General features: G+C 46.7%; 1 protein-coding gene across 1 annotated transcript; it reads right to left on the bottom strand.

The window, feature by feature from the left end:
* Window positions 1-16415: 16415 nt before the first annotated feature.
* Window positions 16416-26137, bottom strand: LOC117882358 (pinopsin-like). Its single transcript, XM_034780519.1, has 4 exons — window positions 25513-26137; window positions 22410-22741; window positions 21066-21302; window positions 16416-17957 (listed from the first exon to the last, which is right to left on the bottom strand). Exons 1-4 carry the CDS (start codon window positions 25889-25891, stop codon window positions 17742-17744), a joined length of 1164 nt encoding a protein of 387 aa, XP_034636410.1. The 5' UTR covers window positions 25892-26137; the 3' UTR covers window positions 16416-17741.
* Window positions 26138-27600: the final 1463 nt, after the last annotated feature.

Below are 27600 nucleotides of genomic sequence, written 5' to 3'. Positions count from 1 at the left end.
AGTTATATCTAGTCCACATTAGCACAGGAAGGACACACAGGAGTGATTGTAAAAAGGTCTCAGCCCTGTGTTTTTTTAAAAAAAGTATCATTATCATGGCCATGTACAAACCAAGTATTGCACTTGCAAATTGGCATTTGAACGTGGAAATACATAATTGGTGCATGCAGATATAAGAATGTGTAACAACCGTCAGCAGGTTTGAAACCTCTGCCTTCAGTACTGCAGCAGAGACCTCCACCACTTGACCTAAAGTAGTAAGTCTGCTAGCTAGCAGCAGTAATAGATTTTTCTCCTCTAGGGAACACAGCACACGCTCTGCCAGTATGGTGCATATGCAGCCCTATCTACCATACTATATTTTGGTCCCAGGGTTGGCTCCACATTTCAAAGCAGCCAGGCTGAGTTCTGGAGAAACACTCCATCAGTCATCAAATGGAGTTGCAGAGAGCAACTAAAAAGAACCGTAGAGTGATGGGCTGACACAGCAGCATCACAATACTATGCCCCATTCACTCTGAGAATTTTTGCAACTACGTTTCCCATAATCTTGTCTTCTTCCCTGCCCCTCTTCTCCTCTTCTGACTGCTGCGGGAAGGAAGATATCTCTGTTCCTCTTTCCTTCCAACCTTTCTTACTCTGCACCCCATCTGTCTGGAGGGACAGCGACTGCAGTCTGTTTATTCAGTGCTGCTTCCAGGGGCTCAAGTCACAGGGAGCGTGAGGAAGGCCCCCAGATGGTGGCTTGTTCTCCAACCAAGGCCAGGCACAGAAAAGTAGCTCAGGCCACACACTTGGCTTTGATGAGAGCAGAACATGAGCCTCCAAATGCTCATTACATGGCTTTGGTGCCGCTCGCTGAGCTTCTTGATTATAAGACTAAACCCACCACCTTTTCACCAGGAGGGCACCTTTGACTTTCACCAGCTCAAAAGTGATGCTGCATCCCACTGCATCTACGGAGACACAAATAGCATCAGAAACTGCTCACTGAGGCGGCTGTACCTACCACTCCCTGCTTCCTAAAAATAGACCCTGGAAAAGCTCCACGCTGTGGCATTCGCCTTGCCAAAGCCTTGCTGTCTGAGTCATAGGGGAAGAACCCGTCAGGCAGAAGCGCCCCATGAGCTCCCCAAGCAGCACGTGGCCAGCCTTAGTACATGCCGAAAGCAGCTTTCACCAATACAGTTTTCAGAGGCTTGCGCGCATCAAAGCCAAACTGAAATGCGCAAGTGGGGCTCTGCCCTTTTATCTTGTGACAGAAAAGAGTAGGTGTGTGGAAGAGCAAAAGCTGCGGGAGGCCCCCAGCCCTTCTAAGTGCCAACGCCATCTTCCTACAGTGCAACTCTGCAGGGTGGGTGGGGAGGGTCCCAGCATTACGCTGGCACTCCTACTCCTAGGCCTTTCCTGAAATAGATACGTGACAGTGTTTTTTATCTCTGCCGTGTTAACCAGCAAAACAAAAACACACAGAGGACTGAAAGAAGACGCAAGCTGAGTGAGCAATTGCAACAACCTGCCAGAGACTAGGTGTGCCCCTTCTCCAAAGTTAGCAGGTCACTCACAATGTACTTAGATCTGTTTTCTGTTGTGACCCCATCACCTGTACATGGGATTGTCCACACACTGGAAATAACATTCAAAATGCAGGGGCTGCTTAACCCCTGCCTTGTGCTCTGTGTAGTGATTTACACCTGCTGCAAAGTGGGTGTAAAATGCTACCAGGTCAGAATTTTCCACTTGTTTACATGTTGGGAGCATTTTACACCCACTTTGCTCTGGGTTTTCACATGGGTAAGTGATAACACAAGGTGCAGGACAGGGCAGGATCAGGCCCAAAGAATTTTGGAAAGGCTCCTTTGCTTACATGGTGGGTGAGACACAAAACCAATAAGGGCCCTGTGACAGGTTGGATCACAGAAACCCCTTTGGGACTACCACCTGATGTGCTGAGACTACCTCTGAGCCCATTTTCTCTGGCAGCTTGGGACTTCAGTACCCTGTCTTGTAGATCCAGACACGCTAGCCTGCTGCAAACACAGACCCAAGTCTGAACTATGTCTCCTACAAGCTGCAGACTTAACTGAAAACAGCTTAAGAAGTGCTCCTGTCTCCAGCACCCAGATACCCAGTTCCCAATGGGGTCCAAACCCCGAAAAAATCTGTTTTACTCTGTATAAAGCCTATACAGGGTAAACTCATAAATTGTTCGCCCTCTAAAACACTGATAGAGAGATATGCACAGCTGTTTGCTTCCCAAGTTATTAATTACTTGCTCTGGGTTAATTAATAATAAAATCACTTTTTGAAGTATAACAAGTAGGATTTAAGTGGTTCCAAGTAATAACAGACAGAACAAAGTAAGTTGCCAAATAAAATAAAACAAAAACACGCAAGTCTAAGCCTAATACAGTAGGAAACTAAATGCAGGTAAATCTCACCCTCAGAGATGTTCCAATAAGCTTCTTTCATAGACTAGACTCCTTCCTAATCTGGGTCCAGCAATCACTCACACCCATGTAGTTACTGTCCTTTGTTCCAGTTTCTTTCAGGCATCTTTTTGGGGTGGAGAGGCTATCTCCGGAGCCAGCTGAAGACAAAATGGAGGGGTTTCCAGGACCTTTTATATTCTCTCTTGTGGGTGGAAACCCCTTTGTTCTCCTGTGCAAAATCACAGTAACAAGATGGAGTCTGTAGCCACCTGGGCAAGTCCCACAACTATGAATGATTCAGCTTTTTGCAGGCCCACGCCATTGTTTACATGTTAGTTTGAATGTTCCCAGGAAAGCTCAGATATGGATTGGCAGCTCCTGAAGTCCATTGCTAGTTAAGTACTCCCCATTACTTGAATAACCCCTTCACATGATGTTGACCAAATCTGCCTTATGTGCTTCCTACAGCCAATAATACAAGCATAGAGCCAACGCTCATAACTTCAGATATAAAAATGATACATGCATACAAATAGGATGAATATATTCAGTAGATCATAACCTTTGCAGAGATGTGTTACATGGCATATGTAGCATAAAACATATTCCAGTTGTCATATTTACATTCATAAGCATATTTCCATAAAACAGTATGGGGTGCAACGTCACACCCTTCTCCTGAACTTACGGCCAGAGACTTGGACACTGTCCATGGTGGAGGCAGTACATGTAAAATCCCTGTTTGTCTCCGGTCACACCCCCTTCCAGTACCTTTAAACCTTATGATGTCATTCATAGGTGTTTTAGCAAAGTTCTGGGTTCCTCGTCCCTGGGTGCCTGAAAACATGTTGGGGTATAGTATCATTAACAGAATTCAGATAGCAACATTGGTTAAAGTGTAGGAGTCTTGGCATTTAGCCACCAATACCGTGCCTCAGTTTCCCCCTCCACCCAGCAGCGTAGGCCTGTTATGCTTTTGCTGCTGTGCCAAGCTTCCAGCCCATTTACAGGCATAAGCTGAAAAGCAACATGATTGTGGGACTGTTTTGTCACCATCCCTAGCATGTACAAAAGTTTTTTCCACAAATCAGGTATATCACACATCTTTAAAGGGTTTACCATTAGTATTAACTCCTTTGTCTTGACCTATAGATGAAGCAGCAAAAGACACAAGATTAACAGCAAAGCTACGGCAGACAGGCTTTGGTCACACAATGTAGCTTATTTAGGCCCCATCTTGCAAGGTGCAGAGCAGCCCCCAACTTCTACTGCCTTCAGATGTCAAGACCAAAACCAGGAACACTCAGGGTGAGTGCAACTCCTGCAGATTCAATGGGAACCTGGACAGACGTCTGTACTGGGCCCAGTCCTATTCAACATATTCATAAATGATCTGGAAAAAGGGTAAACAGTGAGGTGGCAAAATGTTCAGATGATACAAAACTACTCAAGATAGTTAAGTCCCAGACAGACTGCGAAGAGCTACAAAAGGATCTCTCACAACTGGGTGACTGGGCAACAAAATGGCAGATGAAATTCAATGTTGATAAATTCAAAGTAATGCACATTGGAAAACATAATCCCAACTATACATATAAAATGATGAGGTCTAAATTAACTGTTACCACTCAAGAAAGAGATCTTGGAGTCATTGTGGATAGTTCTCTGAAAACATCCACTCAGTGTGCAGCGGCAGTCAAAAAAGCAAACAGAATGGTGGGAATCATCAAGAAAGGGATAGATAATAAGACAGAAAAGATCATATTGCCCCTATATAAATCCATGGTACGCCCACATCTTAAATACTGCGTGCAGATGTGATCGCCCCATTTCAAAAAAGATATATTGAAAGTGGAAGAGGTTCAGAAAAGCGCAACAAAAATTATTAGTATCAGAGGGGTAGCCGTGTTAGTCTGAATCTGTAAAAAGCAACAGAGGGTCCTGTGGCACCTTTAAGACTAACAGAAGTATTGGGAGCATAAGCTTTCATGGGTAAGAACCTCACTTCTTCAGATGCAAGTAGGGGTATGATTAGGGGTATGGAACAGCTTCTGTATGAGGAGAGATTAATAAGACTGGGACTTTTCAGCTTGGAAAAGAGATGACAAAGGGCAGGGATATGATAGAGGTCTATAAAATCATGACTGGTGTGGAGAAAGTAAATAAGGAAATGTTATTTACTCCTTCTCATAACACAAGAACTAGGGGTCACCAAATGAAATTTTAATAGGCAGCAGGTTTAAAACAAACAAAAGGAAGTATTTTTTCACACAACGCACAGTCAACCTGTGAAACTCTTTGCCAGAGGATGTTGTGAAGGCCAAGAATATAACAGGGTTCAAAAAAGAACAATATAAGTTCATGGAGGATAGGTCCATCAATGGCTATTAGCCAGGATGGGCAGAGATGGTGCCCTAGCCTCTGTTTGCCAGAAGCTGGGAATGGGCGACAGGGGATGGATCACTTGATGATTACCGGTTCTGTTCATTCCCTCTGAAGCACCTGGCATTGGTCACTGTCAGTAGACAGGATACTGGGCTAGATGGACCTTTGGTCTGATCCAGTATGGCCGTTCTTATGTTCTTAAATATGACATGTTGAGTACTCCCCATTAAGATCAACATGTGCTTAAATGATTTGCTGGAATAGGACCAGCTGCAGGATGCATTCGATCCATTTCCTGGCCTCCCACTAGGTTAATAAATGCAAGCTTTGCTCTGGAAACCATTGCAGAAATATTAATAATGAATTTTCTTCTTCTTAACATGAGGACAGACCCCAGGGTGGGTCAGAAGGGCATGAGATTAAAGCATGAGATTCTGCTGCTTGAGCTCAGATACTTGCCTGTGTTAGCCAAGGCCATAGGATACTCATCAACCCCTGTGGGTGGCCCAACCATGACTAACTGGGGACAGAGCCACACTGGGTGGGTGTGGGTTACATAAACAGCTGGCACATGTTAAGGAGGAAGGCTGACCTTGGGGTTAAGACATGACACTAGCGCTCAGGAGTTTTAGGGTCAGTTCCCTGCACTGGCACAAACTCCCTATGTTCTCCTCCATCTGTAACATGGGGATAATCGTTCCTTTGTGTAGCTCATCAATTTAGAGTGTAAACTCTTCACTCTTACTGTGTGCAAGTACCTCACCTAATATAACAGGTGAGGTAGGTGCTGCTGTAATATAAAATAATAGTAAGGGAGGAAGGGTGGTGCAGTGCCTAAGATGGCAGCCTTGGACTCAGAAGACCTGCATTTACTTCCCTGCTCCACCATAGACATAGAGCTATATACGGTAAGCAAGTCACACAGGCCCAGATCCTCAGTGGTATTTAGGTGCCATAGATTTCAGTGGAAGTGAGGCACCTAAATACCTTTTGAGGATCTGGGCCTTAGTCTCTCATTGCCTCTGTTCTCCATCTGTACAATGGGGCTGATGGCACTTCCCTGCCTTACAGGGGGTTGTGAGGATGAATACATTAAAGATGCGGAGGTTCTCAGATACTAGGGGGATGAGGGCCAGGTAAGCACATACAACAGATAGAGTAATAAGAACTGGGAAGGGCAATAAAAAGGTCTGTGCAGTGATTGGTTTGCCAGTGGAGAGGCTGCCCCAGAGGGCAGGACCGCACCCCTGAACAGGACCAGCACTCAGTCTGAGAGAGCTGGTTAACTACGGAGTCAGGAATGGGAGGGGAACTGCACAGAGCAAGGACACCCAGGAATCTGAGTCTGTGCAACAGGTTGCTCCTAGAAAGCTGTTTCCATCTGAAGGCTATTCTGGCATCTCTGTGATATGAGTTGGCAGTTTCACTCCATCTTCTAGTGGACAGATTTCCATAGAATGAAAATTACCCCCACCATTAGCCACACTTCAGCAGAGTGGCTAAGGACCAGATGGGCCCTTCATGCCAGAACATCCCTCGGACGTTGGATGGCTCATCCAGGTCAGGGTCCAGGTGTGCCAGCCTGCTGAGGAGCGGATGCTGTTTTGTGAAGAAAGAAATCCACCCAATGATCACTCCAGCACCTTTTCACTTATTATTACTAATATTTACAATGTGCCTGATGGTATCATCTAGAGGCCCCAGCGGAGATCAGGACCCCCTTCCAGGCACTGGGCGTTCACACAAAAGAGACAGTCTCTGCTTACACTCTAAACAGACAAGGTAAAAAAAGCCTGGTAGTGCCATTGTCCCCGTCGTACTGATGAGGAGCTGAGGCACAGAGATTGTGTCTTCCAGAGAAGTCTGTAGTTGAGTCAGGAACAGGTCTCCTGTGTCCCCATCACACACCTAAGGGAATGGCTACTTCACTATGATAAAAAACCCATGGGGTCTCAGATCCCAGCCCGAGCCCCAACGTCAACACTGCCGTTTTATACCCCTGCAGCCTGAGCCCCATGCACCCAAGTCAGCCGACCTGGGCCAGCCAGGGCCGGGCTGTAGGTCTTTGATTGCAGTGTAGCCATGCCCTTAGTCGCAAGGCCACCATTCATCTACTTTCCCAAGCATTTTAATCATTTCAAAACTTCTTGTGAAGGGGTTGGGTGACTTTGCACTGAGGGGCGCTCAGACAAACGGCGGTGCATGAGCAGCCTTTCTTCCTGGATCTTGGCCCCTGCTCAGGTTCACGTACAATAATATTTCCATGAACATGAGATATTCCTGAGTTAAAAAATGGAGCTCAGCCCACTAGAAAAGGCGGACAATCAAGGGTCAGTGCAACTCATCCCCACAGGCTGAATCTTATAGACCCTGGGCATAAAGATGATGGAAAACCTTCATGTCCAAATAGCCTCTCCATAAAAACCTCACCACCTGTCTGGGACTTAACATGAGGATTAGTATGGGGGCAGACGGGATCATTGCACTAAAATGGCAATTTGCATGCTGCTGAAATCCCCAGAGAGTGCTCCATTTAGTACCTCAAGCCAAACAGAGAACCCAACCCAAGCATGATCAGAGCCAAAGCTAATGCTCCGGTATCACAGGACCACTTGCAAGACAAGGCTGGGGCACAACAAATATGACTGATACCGTAATAATAGCCCACAACACTGCAGTGTCAGTACTGTAAGCGGTCGCGTTTGTGGCCACTAGTGTAAGGGTTTCTTTATAAGGAGCTGAAGCTCTGAATGCCGTTGCCACTACAATTGCCAGAACTTAATGCCTGGGTGCTCTTTCCAGCTCAGCTGGTTTGCCCCAGGCTCTCCTGCAATTCCAGCCTTCATCCCCTCCCACCACCAGCCTTTGGAATGGCAGCCTTCTCAGCCAAAGCCAGGCACTAGCCTGAGATTGCAGTAACCCTTCGTTATCCTTTGCCTTCAGAAAGTGATGCTGCTAGCAGAGCTCCCGTGTAAAGCTGCTAGACTACAAATGTTAAATCGCTAGCACCATGTCAGATGCCAGCTCAGCTCTGCCACCTGCTGACTTATCATGCACCCATCCATCCATCTCACACTTCGTCACACACTGCTTGCTAAGGAAAGCGGCTGGTGAAAAGAAATGAACGGTGCAGCAAATGTGATGCACCAAGTGACGCCGGGGAAAACTCTAAAGTGGGACGCACCCGTAAATTCATTTTCCAAAGGCTGTCTAACGATGACACTTGGAAGTACACAAGAAAAAGAGTGCTGGCCTCAGGCTAGTTTTAAAACTGCAAACCAGGGGCTCTGTTAAGAGAAGAATAAAATAAAGCTGCATTAACATGCATGCTGTAGCAGGCAAAATCACTTTCTACCACTCAGTCCAGAGGTTAAGTGATGCTTCAAGCACATCTCAAAGTCTGGGCCTGCTCCTGCCCTCACTGACGTCCATGAGAGTTTCCAGTGCTCTGCACTTACGAGGATTTGCCCTTTGGAGCTGAGGCCCAGTCCTGTGAGGCTAAATATAGGGGGAGTTGAGGATTGCTCAGCATACCGCAAGATCAGGCACAATGCACATGTCCCTGGGATGTTGTGGTGGTCTCCCAAGAAAAACATTTTAAAGATCATTCTTTTTGAGAAGGGGTTTGCAGGGATTCCACCCTTTTCGCTGTTTAACTTCCCCTCTGCCATCTTCACAGGCCTCTTGAGGCAACCACTGGTCTCTCATATTAGCACATAGAGCCCTTCAGCTGCTGACTGTGCCATTCCAAAGGCTGGTGGTGGGAGCGGATGAAGGTGGGAAAGGGAATTGCAGGAGAGCAGCACCGTGCACTCCCCTCCCCAGAATGGGCCACGAGGCTTGTGATCCCTTCTTCCACCAACAAGTGAGAATCTTGGCTGCCTCCCATAAGGCTGCTTAATTATCTGGATAGACTGCAGAACTGTCCCTTGGGGAAGGAAACTCAGCCAGGTTCAATATCTCTCCACCACATTCTAGCTAGGTTGACGAAAGTATTCTTCCGTCAACCTAGCTGCATCTACACTGGGGGTTAGGTCAGCATAGTTACAGTGCTCAAAGGTGTGAATCTAAATGTAGATTTATGTAGATCTAAATTTTAAGTGTAGACTAGGCCTCAGTCTGCAGAAGGCCTGGAACAATAGCTTTGAGTGGTGTGAACTGCTCCAGTCAGCTCAGCGAGGGGTTAACTCAGGGGCCCCAGGAGGATAATTTAAATGCAGCTTGTTAACTATTTAATTGCTCGTGGAGGAAAGGACAGGGAGGGTCACAGATCTGCACAATTTACTGTGAGTGTTGTCTCCCTGGGAGCAAGCTGGGCAAAACTGTGTCCAGCCCACACATGGGTGTAAACTAGGGTGACCAGATGTCCCGATTTTATAGGGTCAGTTCCAATATTTGGGGCTTTTTCTTATATAGAGGCCTATTACCCCACACCCCCTGTCCCAATTTTTCACACTTGCTACCTGGTCACCCTAGCAGCAAGGCAGAGAATGCGGGGGAGCTCTCCTCTCTGCACAACAATGTGGGACTTGGTCACAGTGGCAGCCCTGGGCCCAGGGAGCCGAAGAATTCAGAAGGCAACTTCCCTTGTCCAAAGGGGACAGGGAGAGGGCTGGGCTATGCCTCTGCTCTGCTCTAACTAGTGGAACTGATCCAAAGCCCTTGAAATCATTGGGCCATTGACTTCATGGGGTTATGGATCAGGCTTCATGTTCAGTGTGGAGCTGACACAGCATCCTCTCCAAGGATGGCAGAGCACAGCAGCCACATGCCCCCAAATCCAGTTCTCTTTGCTTAAGAACCGGTTTGGCCCCAACAGCACCTGCTTGCAGGATAAGTAATGTTGCAAAGCAAATGAACACCTTGCCCCAATGGTAGAAACTCTCTTTAGATGGTGAGAAGGCCTTCAACCACGTGGAGTTGGGGAAGTATCTATTCAACACTTTGGAAGCAGCACTGCCTTCTCTGAAGCTAATGGGAGCAGTGGATTGGCTTGGACCTGGCCCAGAGTTTATTGGTTTCAATGGGATTATCATTTAACCGATTGGCAAGAATTTTAGCGGATGGGATTTTGTCACAGCCCTCTGGTTTACACAGAGGAAGTGGCAAGGACAGGCCCTTGAATCCACATCCTTCTGGCACTAAAACCTTTATTAGGCATATTCAGAGGTGACACTAAACCCAGCTCCCACAGAGTCCAGTGTGCCGCAGCTCCTCCCCTGCAGAGTTACTATGAGGGGAGCTCTACAGCATAGAAAACCAATGCCAGCGGGTGAAGTTCTCCCTATCATGTGAAGTAAATATAAGTCTTAGTTTATAAATAATGAAATACAAAGGAGAAGATGAGGTTAACACTGGATTTACTTTTATTAATATTAAAAAATCAACCAGCATTTGCAGCATTGGAAATAAAAAATAGAGAAAAAAGCTCTCAGTCCTTGTGCTATAAAAACCAGCCTGCCACTGCAGGGAGGGCAACATCTCCAAAATTAAGTATCCATCACTGGATCCATTCCACACTTCCAACATTCAAAAGCAAAAGGACATATGTGTCAAAGAAAGGAACAGCTGGAGACATTTGGAATTACATGGAGTTGTGATAATGACTTTGATACTACAAAGATGAGAAATAATATGTGTTTTCTAACTCAAAACCTGTGTTGTAATGTATTCTGATGAACTCTGTGTAATAAACATATTATATACACACACACTCGGTTATATACACACAGGGATTCCTTTTCCCAGTTCTTTTTTTCCCTCTTCTTCTTTACATGTGCAACCTGTAAAAATCTAAGAGTTTCTAAACTTAGAGGTGTTTTTTGATTCTGATCTTTTGTTGACACACCACATTAATCAGGTGGTAAATGTCATAGCTGGCTCCTCCAAACTCCAACCCTGAATGTAGCAAAGGAGTTGGTGAGGACTGCTAGAGAAAAGAACTGCATTTCCACATGCTGCCACCAGAATAACCCTTATTCCATTTATATCCTCAGAGCTAGGGGCTGCCTCTCTGATTTCTCTACAGCTGTAACTGATGGGTGCTAGGGCAGTCATGTTACTGGTTTAGTATCTCAGCATGCTGCTGTTTCTATAGCCATCGACACCAGTCAGCAGGTGAGGGGCTTTAAGAGACACATCTATTCCTTATTCTAACCAGGAACTGGCCAAGGAAATGGGTTTATGGATCCAGATGAGAGTGAAAAGAGGGTCCAAACTCAAAGCCTAAAATGCATAAGGTGTTTGGGATCTGACTCAGAAGCAAAGCAATACAGGCTCAGGCTTTTAGGACCTTGTGCTTAATTCCTTGTTCCTGCATAATTCTCCATGGAATTTTGCCAGAACAAGGAAGTCAAGTTTGGTCTAACCTATTTACCCTCTTATTTCCAGCCATCTCTACCCGCTGGTACATTACTGGAGGGTCGGGGAGGGGATGGGGAATGTCCTATGCCAGCGGGTGAATTTCACCCCTATTATATGAAGCAAATATATAAGGCTTAGCCTTAGACAAAGACTCCACCCCTTCCCCATCCATTTGCTGCCAGGGAATGGATGAAAAAGCCAAAACACAAGCACTGAGTTCTTCAGGGTTCCCAGATCCGCTGTGCAAGCAGCCGCCGAACAACCGGGCATGGGGATGAAGATGTCTTTCTCTCCCATGCAGCTGGATTAGGTCAACATCTACCCCTTGGGTTCTTTCTGAGGAGACGAGCATGTCACCTACATTCTCACATTTTGGGCTGATCTAAAATATGACTGACTTACTGTAGTCAATGGGAATTTTGCCTGAGTCAGGACTGTAGGCTTGGGGGAGGGCTAGCTCAGTGGTTTGAGCATTGGCCTACTAAACCTAGGGTTGTGAGTTCAATCCTTGAGGGGGCCACTTAGGGATCTGGGGTAAAAATCAGTACTTGGTTCTGCTAGTGAAGGCAGGGGGCTGGACTTGATGATCTTTCAAGGTCCCTTCCAGTTCTAGGAGATAGGATATCTCCATTGATTTTTTTTTTTTAAATCAGACCGTACACTAACATCTGGTGGGCGTTCCTTCACCGCCAGTAATAAGGGCAGATTCTGCTAACAGGCAGGAAGTATATTTACTGATCTGATGGGTGTTGAAACAGTACAGTTAAAAGCAGAGGACACAATGAGGAGGCTAAAGACATGGTAACAGCCCTATCTGCACTAGCCTATTTATGCACAGGCTGTACCACAAATGCAGTATTTTATTAAGGTCTGAACCTCCTTAACAACACCCAGCTCCATCTGGGTCAAAATTACAAGGGTGAAAGGAATAACCCTTTGAATATATCTATCAATAATTTTTTTTTTTTTTTTTTCCCTACTGGCCTAACATTTCCGGGAGGGGTAGAGAAGAGTGTTGCCAGACCCACAGATTTTGAGTTTTGACTCCATTAATTTAAAATGAGTGTTAAAAAAGCATCAAACGATGCCAGAAGGCCCAGAACACAATGCTAAACTATTTACATAACACATCCACACCACGAGGCATGTTTCATATGTGGAATTTAGTATTTAGTGCAATTGGACACAGCCATATGTGGGCTATATTGGCAGAGAGAAAGGAGGGTCAGGACAAAACTGGGAGGAAAGATCAAACCAGTATCTTAGATGCCTATATACAAATGCGAGAAGTCTGGGTAATAAGCAGGAAGAACTGGAAGTGCTAATAAATAAATACAACTGTAACATTGTTGGCATCACTGAAACTTGGTGGGATAATACACATGATTGGAATGTTGGTGTGGATGGGTACAGCTTGGTCAGGAAGGATAGACAGAGGAAAAAGGGAGGAGGTTTTGCCTTATATATTAAAAATGTACACACTTGGACTGAGGTAGAGATGGACATAGGAGATGGAAGTGTTGAGAGTCTCTGGGTTAGGCTAAAAGGGGTAAAAAACAAGGGTGATGTCATGCTAGGAGTCTACTACAGGCCACCTAACCAGGTGGAAGAGGTGGATGAGGCTTTTTTTAAACAACTAACAAAATCATCCGAAGCCCAAGATTTGGTGGTGATGGGGGACTTCAACTATCCGGATATATGTTGGGAAAATAACACAGCGGGACACAGACTATCCAACAAATTCTTGGACTGCATTGCAGACAACTTTTTATTTCAGAAGGTTGAAAAAGCTACTAGGGGGGAAGCTGTTCTAGACTTGATTTTAACAAATAGGGAGGAACTCGTTGAGAATTTGAAAGTAGAAGGCAGCTTAGGTGAAAGTGATCATGAAATCATAGAGTTTGCAATTCTAAGGAAGGGTAGAAGGGAGAACAGCAAAATAGAGACAATGGATTTCAGGAAGGCAGATTTTGGTAAGCTCAGAGAGCTGATAGGTAAGGTCCCATGGGAATCAAGACTGAGGGGAAAAACAACTGAGGAGAGTTGGCAGTTTTTCAAAGGGACACTATTAAGGGCCCAAAAGCAAGCTATTCCGCTGGTTAGGAAAGATAGAAAATGTGGCAAAAGACCACCTTGGCTTAACCACGAGATCTTGCATGATCTAAAAAATAAAAAGGAGTCATATAAAAAATGGAAACTAGGACAGATTACAGAGGATGAATATAGGCAAACAACACAGGAATGCAGGGGCAAGATTAGAAAGGCAAAGGCACAAAAGGAGCTCAAACTCTAGCTACAGTAATAAAGGGAAACAAGAAGACTTTTTATCAATACATTAGAAGCAAGAGGAAGACCAAAGACAGGGTAGGCCCACTGCTCAGTGAAGAGGAAGAAACAGTAACAGGAAACTTGGAAATGGCAGAGATGCTTAATGACTTCTTTGTTTCGGTCTTCACTGAGAAGTCTGAAGGAATGCCTAACATAGTGAATGCTAATGGGAAGGGGGTAGGTTTAGCAGATAAAATAAAAAAAGAACAAGTTAAAAATCACTTAGAAAAGTTAGATGCCTGCAAGTCACCAGGGCCTGATGAAATGTATCCTAGAATACTCAAGGAGCTAATAGAGGAGGTATCTGAGCCTCTAGCTATTATCTTTGGAAAATCATGGGAGACTGGAGAGATTCCAGAAGACTGGAAAAGGGCAAATATAGTGCCCATCTATAAAAAGGGAAATAAAAACAACCCAGGAAACTACAGACCAGTTAGTTTAACTTCTGTGCCAGGGAAGATAATGGAGCAAGTAATTAAGGAAATAATCTGCAAACACTTGGAACGTGGTAAGGTGATAGGGAACAGTCAGCATGGATTTGTAAAGAACAAATCATGTCAAACCAATCTGATAGCTTTCTTCGATAGGATAACGAGTCTTGTGGATAAGGGAGAAGCTGTGGATGTGGTATACCTAGACTTTAGTAAGGCATTTGATACGGTCTCGCATGATATTCTTATCGATAAACTAGGCAAATACAATTTAGATGGGGCTACTATAAGGTGGGTACATAACTGGCTGGATAACCGTACTCAGAGAGTTGTTATTAATGGTTCCCAATCCTGCTGGAAAGGCATAACGAGTGGGGTTCCGCAGGGGTCTGTTTTGGGACCGGCTCTGTTCAATATCTTCATTAACAACTTAGATATTGGCATAGAAAGTATGCTTATTAAGTTTGCGGATGATACCAAACTGGGAGGGATTGCAACTGCTTTGGAGGACAGGGTCATAATTCAAAATGATCTGGACAAATTGGAGAAATGGTTTGAATTAAACAGGATGAAGTTTAACAAAGACAAATGCAAAGTGCTCCACTTAGGAAGAAAAAATCAGTTTCACACATACAGAATGGGAAGAGACTGTCTAGGAAGGAGTAGGGCAGAAAGGGATCTAGGGGTTATAGTGGACCACAAGCTAAATATGAGTCAACAGTGTGATGCTGTTGCAAAAAAAGCAAACATGATTCTGGGATGTATTAACAGATGTGTTGTGAGCAAGACACGAGAAGTCATTCTTCCGCTCTACTCTGCTCTGGTTAGGCCTCAGCTGGAGTATTGTGTCCAGTTCTGGGCACCGCATTTCAAAAAAGATGTGGAGAAATTGGAGAGGGTCCAGAGAAGAGCAACAAGAATGATTAAAGGTCTTGAGAACATGACCTACGAAGGAAGGCTGAAAGAATTGGGTTTGTTTAGTTTGGAAAAGAGAAGACTGAGAGGGGACATGATAGCAGTTTTCAGGTATCTAAAAGGGTGTCATAAGGAGAAGGGAGAAAACTTGTTCACCTTAGCCTCTAAGGATAGAACCAGAAGCAATGGGCTTAAACTGCAGCAAGGGAGGTCTAGGTTGGACATTAGGAAAAACTTCCTAACTGTCAGGGTGGTTAAACACTGGAATAAATTGCCTAGGGAGGCTGTGGAATCTCCATCTCTGGAGATATTTAAGAGTAGGTTAGATAAATGTCTATCAGGGATGGTCTAGACAGTATTTGGTCCTGCCATGCGGGCAGGGGACTGGACTCGATGACCTCTCGAGGTCCCTTCCAGTCCTAGAATCTATGAATTTATGAATCAGCAATAGGATTGCTGTACTCTTTTCTCAGAACCTGCTTCTGGAGAGCAGCAGTAAGACTGCATTTTCTTTGGTTGCTTTCAGTCCCAAAGCTAAGCTGACAGCCCTCCATTGGCCAAGAATTTCTTGTTTAATTAGTACTAAATCATGAGAGAAATGGCACAAGCGTTAATTGCAGCAGCTGGCTCAGGGAAAAGCCATGAGCATCCTGCTCTTAGCAACTGCAGTGCCTATGCACTGTCCTGAGGGGTGTGCTAGGGTCAGTCTGGGTTATAGAGGGGTTAGGAGCCACACTGGGAATAGGAATAGGACAATGCTGGCTGTGTGTTTGTTATAAGGCGAGATAGCTCGGGCAGACAAGGTGGTGGGGCTAGCTGTCTGGAGGCATGACTGCCCATCCTTGGTGCTGGGGAAGGATAGCTGGTGTTCTGGGGTACCAGGCTGGACCTCTGCTCTACAGGGAGGGAAAGTAGAGTGGGATGGGTGGAGAGGACCCTAGGCGCTAACAGAGGGCAGGAGGCGAGAAGTCCAGCTGGATGAACTCTCCTTCATCTAGGCAAGATTGCACCTTATTCACAAACAGGAATGGGGGAGACAGAAGGACAATGTTACACGTGGAATGGGGAAATCTTTTACCAGAATAGTGAGTGTCTGGGACTTTATATAGCCTTTGCGGTTCTAACAGCAGCCTTGATATCAGCTGGAATAGACCCTCTACAGTAGCTCACACATACAACTGGAGCCGGGGGAACAATAGTGGAACAAGTATCAGAGGGGTAACCATGTTAGTCTGGATCTGTAAAAAGCGACAAAGAGTCCTGTGGCACCTTATAGACTAACAGACGTATTGGAGCATGAGCTTTCGTGGGGGAATACCCACTTCGTCAGATGTGGGACAGTAATTTATTTAGCACTTCTCCCAAACAAAACTAAATGGGAAGGAAACAATGGCAATTTTAAGCTTATGTGGAATAAAGAGTGAAACTTTTCTGCTGACGTTCACCTTACTCCTGAGTTGGAACATTCTTTACTGCACCCACCTCCAAAAACATACAGGATCAGGTTTGACTGGAGGGCAGTACAAGCAGCCTTGGCATTTAGCGAGTGTCTACATTGGCAAGCCTTGGCTCAAATTTCCCCACCACAGTGACTGCCGGTTCAGCTCCAGCCATTGCAGCCCTAATACAGACTCCAGGTGGCCACAGAGCTACCTGACACAATGCTTTAAATGCCAGCAGCCGCACTGTCTTCTCTAGCACTCTCACTGTTGCTACCACCTGTGGAATTGTGCAGCTGGGAGCAATGGAAGGAAATGTTAGCAGAAAACTTTAGCATAGAGAGAGCCAGAGATGGTTAGCTCCTTAGGGCAGGTACTGTCCTGTATGCACAGGGGCCAAGCACACCATTGGCATTTTGACAATTAAGCTGTGCAAAATAATGCGAGACAAACCATTCTTTATTGTTTCCTAGATTTTAAAGCCAGAAGAGATCAGAGTAGCTTATCATAACACAGGCAATATCAGGCAGACTTCAGATCAGCATATTTCTTGACTGGCAAAGGAGGATAAAAACATTAAACCAAGAAAACAGCTTTTGAAGCTCTAACACACAAAGCTGGATGGTTCAATTAAGCAATTGGTGTAGTGGAGTCACAGTCATTTTGCTTAAAAACAATTTGCATTTCTGCATTGACACTAAGAATTGTGATTTGAGGGGCTGATAAGCCAGTGCTCGTGCAGCTCCCCATGTTAGGATTTCAAATCTTGGGGTCTAGCATTTTTGTACATGTTCATGAACAAAATGTTGCTAGGTGAATAAGACAAAAACACTAGAAATAAAGACAGAAGGGGATTTTAGGAGCCTGTTTCTCACTCTGTGACTAGGTAGCATAGATAACAGGTATTTCTCTCAGTTCACCATGCTGCAGTGTCACTGGCCCAGAAGAGGTATTTCCAGGAAAGATGATTTCAGTGCTAGTGAATCAGAGCTTCTGATGGCAATAACAGGTCATCTACCATTCCAGAAATGATATAGAAAAAACCATTACAGAACAACCATTACTTCAGAATTAAGAGGGTCACAAACGTTTTGTTGATGTTTCTGGGTAGAAATGTTTCTTTGCCAGTAATGTTTGTATTACTGGCAAAGCTGAAATCTATTCCAGTAGCTTGCATACATGTGGTATTTTTAAATGTGTAAGATTTAGGGCATGCATGCTGAAGTGTGAAAGGCTGCTAGCCGACAATCTCCAAGCGTGATCTATATTGCATCTTATTCTTCTTGGCAGACATAAACCTAACATCGTTGAGTAGTGAAAGTCCTATGGGCCTCGGTGATGTCTTCTATGTTCGTCCTATTGTTCATTTCTATTGGGAATTGGGACATTCTTTCATTGCTGGGCCAACATAGAGGTCGAATGGAGGGTTGTAAAAGCAGCTTTTTGATCTAGACTTTGTAATGAACCACAAGAGTCTTTTGGTTTTTTGAAGAGCATTGAGTGTTATTTTTGATTTGCCTTTCATCCGCCGGCGTTTGAGACAGGGGAATCTCTGTTATCCGGCCAGCTATCTCAAAGTTTTGGCGCTCTTTTGAATTGAGAATGTTTTCAGTACGCTGAGGGAACGGTCCACATTTTACTAAAGTGATAAAACACCTGTAGAACTAAAGAAGAAGAAAAACTGAAAAACTGAAATTCAGGAGAGCGTATGCTAAGAACATAGTCTCGAGCAGCCCCTTAAGGATCACATCACACAAACCTGAGAGAGGAAGAATAAACTTCATATTATTACTAACTCCCTGCACTTTATCCTGTGCATAATAAATCAGAGGAACTGGCCGAGAAGCCTGTTAATGTAACCCACTCGTCAATGTGTGTTACAGGTCCCACTCCATGCGCCATCCACAGAGAACACAACTGTGTTACAGCCCCCACTTACATATCCCATCTTTTTAATTCAAGATTTAGAGCCCCATGATTTTAGCTCTGGACGTCCACAGTTTAATCCCTACTGTCAGCCAATATGAGGGCCATCCCCTTTTTAATCACAGCTTTGCTACCAAATCAGCTGACAGAATGTGGACTGTTTCAAAAGCAACCCCCTCCAGGGTGCAGGAGGTGATGGGGTAATGAAGCCGGCTATAAAAGGGAAGGCGGAGTCACTGTGGAGGACCAATATACCACCGCACACAATGGAAAACCAAATGCAGACCCCAAGACAATCCACCTCCCTACTAGAATTTTTCAACTTTGCTCATAGATATACAGCTTTAAAGATGGATTTCCCTTTATTTTGATTGATCTTCTGTTCAGACTTCCCTATCAAGCTAGAGCTGAGCTCCACATGAAGCACAAGGACAGAATATAGGTTGCTTGTTTTTAGGATCTACTTCCTTCAAAAGGAACTCTTCATAAACATGGACTGAACAGACCCTAATGCATCCCATTCACTAGGCTTCTGACTCTAATGCAAGGGTTGAAGATCCCTTTCAAAAGAACCTCACCCCTCTTTTAACAGCAATCCCCGTGGTCTAGGAAATGTGGCAGGCTTTGGTTGAAGTATTACATATTTGACACAGATAGAGATGATAGCAACAAGAACGGGCCATTTGCTGAAGAAAAAGAAACCCACATACAAAACCACCCAAACCGAACTAAAACCGAAGAGGCCAGTTTACATTAGTAATAGAACCTCATCACTAACACTGAATTTAGGCTACAAGTCAGGATGACAGCTCAGAATTTGGTTGACCCTTGACCAGAACTTTGTTAATGTAATCAAAGAAGGTGCCTAAAGAAAGCCCTGTATGAAAGAGAACTTTGATGTAAGGACAAGAAGAGCCAGGGGTGGGAAACGTCACAATTCCAGAGACGCACAAGTTACAAATCTATCACCGCCAACTTTTATCACTTTCAGTGTAACTGAACATTCGGCAAAACCCTCATGGCTTTCAATATTCTCATGGAATTGCTCCCTTCTACCTCTCTCTCTTGGTGTTCCCCTATAGCCGACCACATTCATCCCCATGTTAGCCATCCCTCTATTCCCTTCTCTATGATTCTTCCATTCTTTCCTTTCCTCAGATCACTGAGACACTTCCTCTCATGAAACTAAACTTGAATCTTCCTGTTGGTTTTAGCCTCTAGTTTACTCTGGGCAATGTTCAATACAGTGCATTCTTCCATCCCCACTCACTATAACTAGGATGTCAATATATATCCATGTAAGAGCACTGGGAGCTCAAGGGAAAATAATGCAAATTACCTTTCCTTAGATGGTAAGCTCTTCAGGGCATGGACTGGCCCTTCCTAAAAATTTTCATAGAATCATAGAATATCAGGGTTGAAAGGGACCTCAGAAGGTCATCTAGTCCAACCCGCTACTCAAAGCAGGACCAATCCCCAACTAAATCATCCCAGACAGGGCTTTGTCAAGCCTGACCTTAAAAATCTCTAAGGACGGACATTCCACCATCTCCCTAGGTAATCCATTCCAGTGCTTCACCGCCCTCCTAATGAATTTTTTTTCCTAATATCCAACCTAAACCTCCCCCACTGCAACTTGAGACCATTATTCCTTGTTCTGTCATCTGCTACCACTGAGAACAGTCTAGATCAGGGGTCGGCAACGTTCGGCACGCGACTCGCCAGGGTAAGCACCCTTGCAGCCGGGCCAGTTTTATTTACCTGCTGACGCGGCAGGTTCAGCTGATCGTGGCCCCCACTGGCTGCGGTTTGCCGTCCCGGGCCAATGGGGGCAGCGAGAAGTGGCGCGGGCGAGCGATGTGCTGGCCGTGGCTTCTCGCCGCCCCCATTGGCCCGGGACGGCGAACCGCGGCCAGTGGGGGCCACAATCAGCCAAACCTGCTGCGTCAGCAGGTAAATAAAACTGGCCCGGCCCGCCAGAGTGCTTACCCTGGCGAGCCGCATGCCAAACGTTGCCGACCCCTGATCTAGATCCATCCTCTTTGGAATTCCCTTTCAGGTAGTTGAAAGCAGGATCAGGAAATCAGAAATGTGGCTTATTGCCTCCATTGCAAGTCGCACGTCTAACTCGCAGGGCAACTGTGAATCAGGATTAGGGAGCTATAGACAAAGTGGAAATGGGAGGGACCATTCTATGGACCCTCTCCAAAAAAAAACTTAAAATAAGGACAGAAAGCTACTCCCCATCTGTAGTGGGAGAGCAAGTCAGCAACCCAAGGACATTATTAGCCTTCTCTTGGGTTACTTTTATTGACAAGAACTATTTTTTTTAACACCAGAGCACAGTTCAATAAGAAAATGCATTTACTATGTGTGATGCAGGACAAAGCATATTAGTTACAGATTGTTAATACATAACTGCACTGCATGCATCACTATGAGAAGGGTGATGTCACAAATAGGGGACAAAGAGACTCCGGAACAAGTCACCACTGCAATTACATCTTATCAAACAGAGCACACACAGAATGGGCACTGGCAGTGCAAGCTACCCCAAAGTGACCCCACCACTGTGCCCTACTTCCTAATGATCACCTCCAGAGGAGTGAAAAGACGGACTATATGCCAACTCAGCTAAACCTTTGCTATTTTATCTGAAACTCACTTCTAAGGAAGCCCAGCTGTAAGACTGGGTGTTGTAACGGGACTGAGACGCCCCAACTCATTTCAGACAGGTCCCCATACAAAGTTGTTACATATATTTTAACAATAGTACTTACTGATCACCAATCTAATATGAAGGAGCAATTGTATTCCAGAATAAATAAACAAAGTGAACTTCTTACCTGTTTGTTCAAGAGCACACAGAGAACAGGATTAACAAATGTGCTAGTCTTCGCCAAAACGGATGGGACAATGCTTACTGTTGGAGTGATTATTCCTGGCTTGCCAAATGTTGCAATCAAAGATACTATCCCATATGGCATCCAACAGAGGAGGTAGCAGGTAACCATGGATACCACCATAAAAAGTATGTGGTGTTCCCTCTTCTGAACAGTCGTCATATTAAACCTAGAAACCTGCTAAAATAAAGTACTGTTTTATGAAACTCAGAAGTGGGGGGTTATTTCAGTCCTAAATTCAACAAGTTTATAGGTGCTGAAGGATTATGTGACACCTGCCAATGATTTTGTCACGTAACTATCCTGATGTTTGCAATGGTACAGCTATTCTGTCACTAATATTCCTACTCGTATGGGCAACATGAAATCTTTTGTATAAAAGAAGTCCGTTTATCTGTGCCATTTTTCCTTATCGCAGGGTGTAACAAGCTGAGAACATACACCTCTAAACTTAGCACAGAATACATGTCAACAGTGACCTCTACTGGAATAGGATAAGCCTGTTTTGATGTACAACAATGCAATCTACTAGGTCCTGTGAACAGCAAGGACCTGAGCCACCCAGAACCCAGGAGCACCTGGATACTGCAGCAAGAAATGTGTTAACTATATAATAATAGTCATTGTCCTCACTTTCCATAATCTGGTAGATATTTGTTGCATTCTATACAGTCTTTATTGCTAGTTCTCCAACCTATGCTCCAGAGATACACAGCAGTTTCCCCGGCCAGTTAAACTGGATTTACAGCTGCGTTGAGCCTAGGAGCAGATAGTGAATCTAGACCAATAGCTGCAAACCACAACTAAAGTAGATTGAGGCTGACTCAGACCAAGGGCTTTTTGGCACAGGGATCACCTTTCTATTACATTTATTTACATAAAGGGGCAGGCCATTCCCTGATAGAGCCTCCCAGAACTACCACAATACATGCAGCATTTGGCATCACTCAGTGTCAAAACACCCATTGACTTCAGTGGGAGCTGGATCATAGCTAGGGTGACCAGATGTCCCAATTTTATAGGGACAGTCCCGATATTTGGGCCTCTCTCTTATATAGGCTCCTATTACCCCCCACCCCCGTCCCGATTTTTCACACTTGCTGTCTGGTCACCCTAATCATAGCTCCCCACATATTGCTTTATGGCAGATTTCATTCCTAATAGGCAGACATGGGTATCACCTGTCCTGCAACAGGCAGAACTCTAAGAATATCCCCATCCAGTACAGAGAAAAGAAGAATGCAGTTACAACCATCATATGTTAGAGCAGCGAGAGAAGATACTTACCATTTTGATTGCTCTCACTATTTTCCCATAACAATAGATCATTGTCAGAAGAGGCAATATAAGGCAGAAGATAAAGAGGCATATGATGTAAGAGATATTGTTAGGAGACCTGGAGTGCCACTCTACTGAGCAGGTGGTGCCCGGGCCTTCGGGACCGTAGCTGCTCCAACCAAACAAAGGAGGCAAAGTCCAAAACAAGGAGTAGAACCAAGAGCCTGCAATAAAGAAACAGGATTTCTGGTAGCTGGACACGTTCACTTTCATGCGCCTCCTGAGCACTGTGACATAGCGTTCGTACGAGAGGATGGAAAGGGAAATCAGAGAGACAATGCCTGCAAGGAAAGAGACGGGCTTGGTGTTAGTGAGTCAGAAAGATGAAAGGGGTTATTCCCAGGGAGCCAAGTCCTGCAGTCCTTACTCAGCCATGACTCCCACTGCAGGCACATGTCAACTCTTGCTGACTCTGGCCCTGCAGGATTCACCCCATGAGAACTCAGTATAGGCTTTTCCAGATTCTCCCACTAGGAGAGAAACAAGCACGCAGGGTAAGGATAGATGGAAAGTGCACAGTCTCTGACCAGGCAGCCAGTTGAACCCCTTGGGGCCGATCCTGATGCCCTTCTTCTCGTGAGTACTCCCTTCTCAGTGAAGGGAACAGCTGCAGGATCAGGCATTTGAAATGGTCGTGCAATAAATCTGAGATTTTTAATTTCAAACAAATATCCTGTTGCAACAGCACAAAAAAAGCCAAAAAAAACCCCATCGGAATGCCTGCAGTAAAATGCATCTGGATATAACAATATCAGTGCCAAGCTGCTCCTGCCAATGTGAAACTCCCACTGACTACAGACCAGTGGTTCTCAAACTGTGGGTTGGGACCCCAAAGTGGGTCGCTGGCTTAGACTTGCTGGGGTCCGGAGCCAAAGCCCAAGCCCAAGTCCGAGGGCTTCAGCCCTGGGTGGCAGGGCTAAGGTTTCAGGCCCCCTGCCTGGGGCTGAAGCCCTCCAGCCTGGGGCAGTGAGTGAGGCTTTGGCTTTGCCCTGCCCACACCCGGGGTGGTGGGGAGTGGGTGGGCTCAAGCTTCGGTCCCCCGTCCTGGTGTCCTGTAGTAATTTTTGTTGTCAGAAGGTGGTTGCGGTGCAATGAAATTTGAGAACCCCTGCGGTAGACCATCATCCATATTGACCATCTCTGCATTGTTCCCATGTGTTTGTTTTAGCTATAAAATCCCAAATCTGTGTAACTCATAGCTACATTACTGGTCACAGTTATTATATCTTATCTATATGAGGAAATTGACCCAAATAGCTATTGCAGATAGCTCCCATGTGGATACTCTATTCCAGAATAAGTCGTTCTATTCCAGAATAATTGCTTTGCTTTGGAAGCACGCTATTTTTTCTGAAATAAAGTGATTTATTCCAGAATATAGTATCCCCTTGAGGAGCGACCACAAAACAGCCATTCTGGTCTATTTCCCCATGTAAACAAACCCTAAGTAAAGGGGGGAAAACCGTGCTAACTTTGATACCACTAGGTGGTAGCTGTTAGCAAATGCTGCCATTTTAAATGCAGACCTCTTTCTGTAAGAGAGCTGGATGGAGAAAAGCAATTCAGTTTCACAGAGGATTTTGATATTTGGTAGATGGCATGGAAGGACTCTTCCAACAGCTGGAGTGAATGTGAAGTATCAGGGAACTAGGTCAAAGGTGAGTGAGTCTGGGTGAAGTGATAAGGGTTAATGGGTGATTGCCTGGAGGAAAGGGGGGTGGAGTGCACAGAAGTGTGAGAGCCATGTGCTGGTCTCCCCTGTAGGCACTTATGCAATACAAATAAATATCAATAATAGTAAGTGTGATTGGCCTGTGAGCCAATGATAACAGTAAATTACAGGCCGGAGAATCTGGTGCCTGCTTAGCCCTTCAGTTGTGCCCATAATCCATACTGACGTCAACTGACAGGATGAGTAGGCTCCAGTTGTATACATTTAGTCGAGGCGGCCCCAAAACTCCATGATCACCTAAAACTCAGAACATCTATAGATGACGTGTCTAGCAAAGCATTGCCGGGATAAGGGGGGAGGGGATACATGATAGAATTTTTTGTTAAAGCAAAGAGCATTCTTCCTGCTTGTTTCAAGTTCAAAAGGCACAGGTCTTCAAACTTCCCAGAAACAACTCCTCTTTGAGTAAGACCAGGCATATGCAGTTTCATCCCATAAGGAACTCTACTGGGCAAGTGACAAATGAGCGGAAAGAGAGAGAGGGTTGGCATGATGGAGGTAGGGTTTCACACCTCTGCCACTGAACAATGCTGGAGACGTGCACAAAACTATGGCCCAACATGCAAGGATTTAAAAGAAACCTTTTAGACAATGATGGATGACTAAAACCCATAGCAACCAGACTCTTCTTTGGAAACCAACACACAGGGCACACTCAGCAACACCTGCCTTCGACTTCACCTTCTCCATCCCCAAACCACAGGCAAGCAAGGCAGTTTGTTCTGTTATTAATCAGACCCTCCACCAAACACTAGAGCCAACACTTCCACAGTTAGGTGCCTTCAGTTCGTCTCCTACACCCATATGTAAAAGAAGCTTGATTTGCAGAGGTGCTGAGCACTCACATACTGCCCTGAACTTCACAGGAGTTGTGCTTGCTGGGCATCTCTGAAAAATCAGCCCAAACTTTTATTTAGGTGCCTAATTATGGATTTAGGAGCCCAAATGTAGACACTCTTGTTTGAAAATCTTGGCCTAGAGAAGACAGAATAAACCAGCACTAGCAAGAGGGCCTAGCTGTCTTGTCCTAACAGGTCTTTGGCCTTTGGGGCCAGGTTTTCCAGTGGGTGTAAACACACACCGCCTTCCCTGCCAGTCTGTATATTTCTGCTCCGGCTGCATGCAAGGTGGGGCTCCTTACCCCAAGGAACCCGGGGCCTCTGTCCCCGTCAGCGCTAGGCTGCCAGCGCCCTAGAAGAGGAAGCGTGGCTCAGCCCCGAGCCCGGGCACTGTCGTGCGGCTCCCCCTGCCCCTGTGGGCTGTGACAGCAGGGCGGTTTCCTCCCCTAGTTGCGAGGGGGAGCTGGGCAGCCGCACCTACCGAAGAGGGCGTTGGCGAAGCCGTACCACTTGCAGCCGGCCTCGCCCAGGAGCCAGCGGCCCCGCAGGCTGGCGGCCAGGCTGAAGGGGGTCCCGAAGATGCAGACCAGCAGGTCGCTGAGACTGATGTTCAGCAGGATCAGGTTAATGGGGGTCCGGATGGACTCGAACTTCAGGAAGATCAGCAGGACCAGCAGGTTGTTCAGGCAGCCCAGCACCAGGATGATGCCCAGACACACGGCCACCGCGCTGTGCCCCGTGCGCCCCAGGCCCCCCGCCGCCCAGGCCACCAGCGGCCCCTCCAAGCTCAGGTTGCCGGAACCCCCAGCCCAGCTGTGGTTAGTGAGGTTGAGGCTCCGCTCCGCCAGGACCAGCCTCATGTCTGTGGCGCTGCCTGCTCCCCCCTGCGCTCTTCTCCCTTGCGCGGGGGTCTGGTACAGCTGCGCCTTCTTCCCTCAGCGCCCTGCGCCCTTTTCCCTTGCGCGGGGGTCTGGTATAGCTGCGCCTTCTTCCCTCAGCGCCCTGAGCCCTCTCCCTTGCGCGGGGGTCTGGTACAGGGGCGCCTTCTTCCCTCAGCGCCCTGCACCCGTCTCCACTGCGCGGGGGTCTGGTACTGCTGCGTCCTCTTCCCCTAGCGCCCTGCGCCCTTCTTCTCTGCGCCAAGGAAGGCTGAAGCTCCCAACCTTGCCCCTTCTAGCCTACAAGGCAGTCAGGTACTGCTGCGCCCTGCGCGCTTCTGCCCAGCTCTGGGCATCTGACACCGCTGCGTCCTTCTCCCTTAGCACACGGCGCGCGTCGCCCAGCCCTTTTCTGCCCTAGGGCCTCAGAAAGGGTCCCCCGGCCACGCGTCTCCTCCAGCTCCTGGTGGGGAGACTGGACTTCTGCACCTTGCGCGCCTCTCCTCATCGCCTGCAGGGCCGAGATCGCTGCGCCCTTCCTTCTGCCCCAACCCCCCGGGAATGGGGGGGAGGTGTCCAAGACCTCTGCGCACCTCTCCCCTAGCGCCCAAGGGAAGAAGGGGACGCCCCGCGCCGCGGCGCCCTGCGCGCTTCTGCCTAGCACCCGGCTGAGATAGCAGGAGACCCAGCCCGGAGCTAGCGGGGCTGCGCGGCGGCGGCTGGCTCAGAGAGTCCTGGGCGCTGGCTGCTTTATATCTTAGCGGGTGCTCGCTACTGCCAAGATGCACCGTGGAAGCAGGCGGAGAAACTCCTCGGGGCGGGAATGGGGGCCCCTGTCTCCGGCCAGGGGGAGGCACAGAGCCCCGGCCCCCGGGGCACCCCGCCCTCAGAGAACTCCCCTGTCTCCCGGCAGGGACCTGCCTGGGCTGCCCTGGCGCAGCAGAGGATCTGGAGGGATTTCTCCCACCTCCCTGCGCGCAAGCGTCCATCACTCCGGCCCCTGGGCTCAGGTGGCCCTCGGCCTCCGCCCTTCCCGGGCTCAAACGTCGGCAAAACAGAATAGCGATGGAAGGAGCCGCAAACACTGGAGCAATCCTGCCTGCTCTGACACATGCGGACACCAGTCTGCGCTGCCAGGTGCTGGTATGGAGCGAGTGGAGCTTGGAGCCTTCAGCGGGCTTTCGCCGGCGGATGTGGGGTTCCTTGGGCGCTCTTCCCCGGGCAGGCAGGCAGGCGATCCGTGGGGCTTGAGACCCTAGCCTAGGAAATAGTTTCCCTGCCAGAGGGAAAGAGCTTAGCAACTTTACACACACTGAGTCCAAGGCACTACTCGTGTGTGCAAGGTTATTAAACTGTTTGCACGATTGGGATCTTAACTAGTAACTTGAGCAGATCGGAGCGTGAAATAAACCAGCGCCTGTTTGGTGAAATGTAAATTGTAATGTATTCTGGGGTTTCCCTTAGCCTGGAGGTCAAGAAGGTGAACTCAGGGGAAGGTGCCACGTGCGAGTTCTTTGCCCTTCACAGGTTGGGGTTTACAGTGGGGTCAGCACTGCCCGGCCAGAGAGATACTTCCCTCTATCCTGTAGGATACTGTATCTGAGGCTATCAGAGCGGCGAGGGAGTAGAGAAAAGGGAATCTGGGTCTGTCTGATTCTCCTCTCCGTTACTCTGATGTAAATCAGAGATGA

The sequence above is a fragment of the Trachemys scripta genome, chromosome 9 (genome assembly GCF_013100865.1).
Source record: "Trachemys scripta elegans isolate TJP31775 chromosome 9, CAS_Tse_1.0, whole genome shotgun sequence".
NCBI classification, from domain to species: domain Eukaryota; kingdom Metazoa; phylum Chordata; order Testudines; family Emydidae; genus Trachemys; species Trachemys scripta.
The sequence above is the reverse complement of the archived record's forward strand: the minus strand, read 5'-3'. Positions and strand labels throughout refer to the sequence as shown.